This window comes from Tupaia chinensis, unplaced genomic scaffold (genome assembly GCF_000334495.1).
Source record: "Tupaia chinensis unplaced genomic scaffold, TupChi_1.0 Scaffold138060_1, whole genome shotgun sequence".
In the NCBI taxonomy this organism is placed as follows: Eukaryota; Metazoa; Chordata; class Mammalia; order Scandentia; family Tupaiidae; genus Tupaia; species Tupaia belangeri.
The window spans coordinates 450,282-456,125 of record NW_006197961.1 but is presented as its reverse complement, the minus strand read 5'-3'; the positions used below and the strand labels follow the sequence as shown (position 1 = coordinate 456,125).

The following is a 5,844-nucleotide window of genomic DNA, read 5'->3' as shown; positions in this document are numbered from 1 at the left end:
GCCGTCAGCTGCTCCTCCAGCACCAGCGGGTCCCGCCAGTCGAACTCCGGACGAGGGGCTGGGGCGGGGGGCGGGAGCTCGACTCGGTGCAGCCCACGCCGCGCCCTCCTGCCCAGGACCCCCGGTCCCACCCCTCCACCCCGGTGCGCCCCCTGCTGACGCGGGCTGCAAATGGCACCGACGAGGCGACAGTTCTCTGGCCCTGCGGGGACCGGACGCTCACTCCCGCGGCGCCGCTGAGCCTGGGCACCGCCTGGCTCCCCGCCGGGGCGTCCTCGGATCCCGGGATGGAGTCCACTGGGGCGGACAGATGGATAAGGCGCGGAGACGCGCGGCGCGACAGGGGCGCTTACCCTTGGTGGGTCGCGGGTGTGCCTTCGCGCCCTTCTCTGCAGACGCAAGACGGGAAAGTGACCCCGGGAAAGTTCCGAACGCCCCAGCTCTGCCCCAACCACCCTCCTGCGGGTCCCGCACGGACCGGTCTGCGTGGCCGCCGAGACCCACGTGCGCAGGATGGGCAGGCCGGGTCCGCGGCTCAGCAGCCGCGCGGAGACGCCTCTCAGAGCCATGCGGGCAGCGGGCGGGCGAGCGGAGCAACCGCGGCGACCTGGAGGAGCGGGGGCGTCAGAGCGCAGCGGCGCCCATCCGCGGCCCAGACCCCTCGCGCCCTCCTTCGCTCCTACCTCTCGGCTCGCAGCTGCGGTCCAGGAGCAACTGACCAAGGCCTTTGACCTCATCCGGAGGTGGGAGGAGTGGAGGATGAATGTGGGTCCTGATTGGCTCCTGCTACGAGCCTGCTCCTCGGCGGCGCTGATTTTAAAAGGTCTATGGCAGCTCTTGGCAGGAGAAGGCAGGCACGCTCAGGCAGAGTCAACGTAGCCCCTTTAAGAAGCAGACCAAGGAAGGGGCGGAAGACGAAAGCCCAATCCAATTGGCCAGATATCCCCCTGCTCTGATTGGTCCTGTGAGGAGGCTTGGCTCGCTTCTGGTTGGTCAGTTGCCGGGGGCGTCAACAGAGCGATCCCGGAGTTAAACAAAATAACTGAGGCTCGGGGAAAGTGAGTTCTTACTTACACCCGGGAGCCAGAACTCGAGGTCTCCTCTAATGGGGTGCTAGTGGGGGCAATGTGGGTTCCGAGTGGGCGTTACCAGACCAGCCTGTCTGCCAGTCTGTCCCAGGAAGCACGTGTCGCGACACGTGACAGTGTGTGTTTGTGGCCTGTATGCATTTGGGTTTACTCTTTTTTTTTTTTTTTTTAAAGACTTATTTTATTTGGAACCAGCAGTTGGCATAATAGCTACAAGGCTGGACGCCCATGTAACAGCCTGCGGTTCGAGTCTCGGACCCGGTAGCATAAACTCACGCCTGGTGCATGTGTGTGCGTGACCAAGATCCCGAGAGGAGAATGGAGGAGAAGGGATTGCGGCGTGGACATCCCTCCTGGGGGGTGATTTCTGTCTCTCTGTCTCTCTCTGTCTTTCTGGCAAGTGCACACGCCCTATAGCAAAAACGTTTCCTAACGAAAAAAAATTGTTAAAGAATTCTTTTATTTAACTATCTATTTATTTGTTTGTTTTAATTTGACCAGAGGGATAGAGTGAGAGAGACTGGGAAAATGAGAAATCAAGTTGCCTGGTCTGGGAGTCGAACCACAATTAGCTGTGTGGGAGTCCAGCGCCCTTAACCACCGTGCCACCTGCTGGTCCCTGTTACTGTTACTCTTGTGCCTGAGTAATTGTGCACCTGTATGTGTCATTGTGGGACTGTGATGGTGCATCTGTGTGGCTGTATTTCTTTTTTCTTTTTTTTTTTTGGAGAGGTTTTGCTATAGGGCACAGAGAGAGACACGGACCCGGTAGCATAAACTCACGCCTGGTGCATGTGTGTGCGTGACCAAGATCCCGAGAGGAGAATGGAGGAGAAGGGATTGCGGCGTGGACATCCCTCCTGGGGGGTGATTTCTGTCTCTCTGTCTCTCTCTGTCTTTCTGGCAAGTGCACACGCCCTATAGCAAAAACGTTTCCTAACGAAAAAAAATTGTTAAAGAATTCTTTTATTTAACTATCTATTTATTTGTTTGTTTTAATTTGACCAGAGGGATAGAGTGAGAGAGACTGGGAAAATGAGAAATCAAGTTGCCTGGTCTGGGAGTCGAACCACAATTAGCTGTGTGGGAGTCCAGCGCCCTTAACCACCGTGCCACCTGCTGGTCCCTGTTACTGTTACTCTTGTGCCTGAGTAATTGTGCACCTGTATGTGTCATTGTGGGACTGTGATGGTGCATCTGTGTGGCTGTATTTCTTTTTTCTTTTTTTTTTTTGGAGAGGTTTTGCTATAGGGCACAGAGAGAGACAGAGAGATAGAAAGCTAGAAATCACCCCCCCCGGGGGGGGGATGGCCACGCTGCAATCCCTTCTCCTCCATTCTCCTCTCGGGATCCTGAGCACGCATGCAAACGTGCCTGGCATGAGTGTAAGCCACCGGGTCCAGGACTTGAACTGTGGTTGATTACATGGAAGTCCAGCAACATAGCCATTATGCCAACTGCTGGTCCTGTGACTGTGTGTTTCTCTTTGTGTGCCAATGTCCATCTGAAAATGTGACTGAATGTCTTCTTTGCTTTTTACTTATTTGCTTTTTAATTTTTCTTTGTTTTTGTTATTTATTTTTTAATTTGGCCAGAGAGAGAGAAAGGCAAAGTGAGAAAGCAAGTGACCGGGTCTGGGACTCGAACCACTATCAGCCATGTGGGAGTCCAATGCTTTAACCACCTCACCATCTGCCAGCCCCCTCCGTGGTTTCTTGTTTGCATAACTGTAAGCTTGTGTAATGGTATTTTGTGTGAGTGTGTCATACCCAATGGTCTTGTGTGTGATTGTGCGTATAAACTGTTTTGGTCATCATCTGTCTAGGTGTGCTTATTGCCTTTGGGATCTCCTTTTCTTTCTTTCTTTCTTTCTTTCTTTCTTTCTTTCTTTCTTTTGTTTGTTCCTTGTTTTTTTAATTTTTGGAGAGGTTTTTTTTTTTTTTTTCACTATTTTTACTATAGGGTGGGCGCGCTCACCAGAAAGAGACAGAGAGACAGAAAACAAGAAATCAACGCCCCCCGGGGGAGATTGCCACGCCACAATCCTTTCTCCTCCATTCTCCTCTCACACACACGTGCCTGGCGTGAGTTTAAGCCACCGGGTCCGGGACTTGAACCTCAGTCAACTACATGGGAGTCCGTCCAACGACATAGCCATTACGCAAACTGCTGGTCCCAATAATTCTTTTTTAAAAAAGAAAATAATAAATAAAACAAATACTTTCAATCAGTAACAATAGAAAGTCATTATAACTGTGGCTTGATCCAAGGGTCCCAGCCTCCCCAGGAGAGGAGGCCACCTCCCACCCCTGCCCCCCTGTCCTATGTTTGCATCAGCCTTTGCCTGCATGCTCCCGGAGACCGAGGGGCTCCAGTGGGCTGATTGGCAGGGGCTCCCCCTAGCCACAGGGCTCAGACTCTGGGAGCACCCGACCCAGGCGACCGAAAACCCGGCCACTGTGAAGACTCAGCCCCCAGGCCTCCCATTCCCCAGAGCACAGAGCTTCGACTGTTCTGGGCTCTTACCTGATAGCAGCCTCCAACATCTGGCCTGTCTGATAATGCTGGCAGGGACTGCGTGCCAAGTCCCGCCACCAGCGTGGCTGTGGCTGTTTCGGGGGAGGGGAAGAACCATAGAAGCCCCTCTAGGGGAAAAGGGGATCTTGCTGCCCCTTTCCAGAATACCCATTCTGCCTGTCACCCCTTCTCCACGAAGATAAACCGAGGACTGGCCTCCACGTCTTACCTTTGGGGACCCGGTGCTTTTTATTTTTTTCCATAATTATGTTATCTTATTCATTATTATTACTATTATTATTATTTGACCAGAGACTGAGAGAGAAGGTGAGAAAACAAGCCACCAGGTCCGGGACTCGAACTGTGGTCACCCATGTGGGAGTCCAGTGCCTTAACCACTGCACCACCTGCCGGCCCCTCTAGTGTCCCTCTTTTCCCATCACCTAAGCCCCCAGCCCTGGGACCCCCCTAACCACTGACATCTTACTCGGCTTTAGATACAGGATCCGTCTTTAAGGCCCAAACAGGCGGAGGTGAGTCTGTTCCCGGAGACAGTGACCCCCACCTCGCCTGCCTCTATATCAGTGGCTGCAGCCAATCAGCTGAGGCCAGAGATGAGGCCTCTGAGAAGCCCTCAGCCCCTCAGAGCCCACGAGGCGGCGGAGGGAGAGGAGGCCTGAGGCCCGGGGTGGGCACCAGCCAGCCATGGCAGCAGCCGAAATGGCCTTACCATCCATCGGCACACTGACCACCCTGGGCCCCTTCCCGGACACACAGGAGGACTTTGCCAAGGTGGGGCCAGGCGGGGTGCAGGAGGGTTGGCTGGGACCCGAGGCCCGGCTACAGAACTAGGGTGCAGGCCTCTGCCACTCAGGAATGGAGGGGCCTGGCCAAGGCCGGGGTCTCCTCCGTCAAGGTCAGGGGTCTGAGCGTGGTCTGGGGTGGGAGTCTAGGGACCCGAGGACCTGAGCGGGGCTGTTTCTTTACTAGAAAACTGAGGCTGTGAGCTGAACCCCCGAATGAATGGGTCTAGGCTTAGAGCCCTAGACCCAGAATCAAATGGTAAATGTGCCCAGGGAGTTCAAGGTTTGAAAATGCATCCGGGGAGCAGAGGAAAGAGAGGGAGATCTTGGGGGGAGGGGGCTGAGTTCAAGTTGCATCCCCTCCCCTCGGCTCTCAACCCCCTCGCTTAAACCCCCTTGTTCTCCACCCCCTTCCCCCATCCCCGAGTGTGAACCCAGATAATGGAAGGCTTATCTCCTGCCTCCAGCCAGACTTGATCAACCTCTGTCCCTGGAACTGGGGGTGGGGGTTTGGGGTACAGCATGGGGGGGTAGGGGGGACTGCCAGGCAACCCAGACCCTTCCCCAAGTCTCTGGCCGGCCTGTCCCCATCACGGGGGCCCGTCCACACTCTCCCTGAGTGGGGTAACCGGCAGTCCACCTAAGCCTCAAACCACCTGCTCCCTTCCGCAGTGGTGGCACCCAGAAGAGGCACAGGATTTGGGCCCAGGGCCCCCCGACCCCACGGGGCCTCCGTTCCACGTGAAGCTGGAGTCAGAGAACCCACCCGGGGAAGATGAAGACGATGACAAGGACGCAGCCGCCGCCTGGGACCTGGATCTTTTCCTCAATAACTTCCCCAGCCCGGAGCCAGGCGGGGCGCCCCGGACCTGTGCCCTGGCGCCCGGCGATGGCCCCGGGGCGCACTACCCGGCGCTGCCTGAGACTCTGGGCGCCTATGCGACCGGCCCGGGGCTGGTGGCCGGGCTCCTGGGTCCCGAGGAGCACTCGGGCTGGGCGCGCTCTGCACCACGAGCCCCAGTTTCCGACGCCTTCGTGGGTCCAGCTCTAGCCCAAGCCCCCGAGCCCAAGGGGCTGCCGCTGCAGCCCGTCTACCCGGGGTCGGGCGCGGGCTCCTCGGCCACTTACTTCCCGAGATCCGGCCTTTCGGTGCCCGCGGCGCCGGGCGCCCCCTACGGGCTGCTGTCGGGATACCCCGCACTGTACCCAGCGCCCCAATACCAAGGGCACTTCCAGCTCTTCCGCGGGCACGCGGCACCTGCGCCGGGACCCACCGGCTCTCCATCCTTCCTGAGTTGTCTGGGACCTGGGACAGTCGGTGCGGGACTCGGGAGGAGCTCAGGAGACCCAGGAGTGATGGCGGAAGCCGCACCCCCGAAGCGCACCCGGCGCTCGTGGACACGCAAGAGACAGGCGGTGCACACGTGCGCGTACCA

At 57.2% G+C, this 5,844-nt stretch overlaps 1 protein-coding gene and 1 long non-coding RNA gene across 4 annotated transcripts in view; one reads left to right on the top strand and one right to left on the bottom strand.

Annotated features, from left to right (window-relative positions):
• On the bottom strand, positions 1 to 4,107 carry LOC106736294 (uncharacterized). Of its 3 annotated transcripts, none has more exons than XR_003551510.1 (6): positions 4,093 to 4,107; positions 3,615 to 3,697; positions 684 to 882; positions 479 to 607; positions 354 to 389; positions 1 to 58 (listed from the first exon to the last, which is right to left on the bottom strand). It is a non-coding gene; the product is annotated as an uncharacterized LOC106736294 (long non-coding RNA). The 3 variants fall into 3 exon arrangements; XR_003551511.1 differs by having other exon boundaries at positions 684 to 836; XR_001371328.2 differs by lacking the exons at positions 3,615 to 3,697; positions 4,093 to 4,107 and having other exon boundaries at positions 684 to 926.
• A 137-nt stretch (positions 4,108 to 4,244) lies between these two features.
• The window catches only part of KLF1 (KLF transcription factor 1), a 3,253-nt gene continuing 1,653 nt past the window's right edge, over positions 4,245 to 5,844 (top strand). Inside the window, exons 1-2 of the mRNA XM_006160997.3 lie at positions 4,245 to 4,397; positions 5,081 to 5,832. Of these exons, the coding sequence (XP_006161059.1) occupies positions 4,311 to 4,397; positions 5,081 to 5,832 (839 nt within the window). The 5' untranslated portion in view covers positions 4,245 to 4,310. The remainder of the gene's footprint in view (positions 4,398 to 5,080; positions 5,833 to 5,844) is intronic.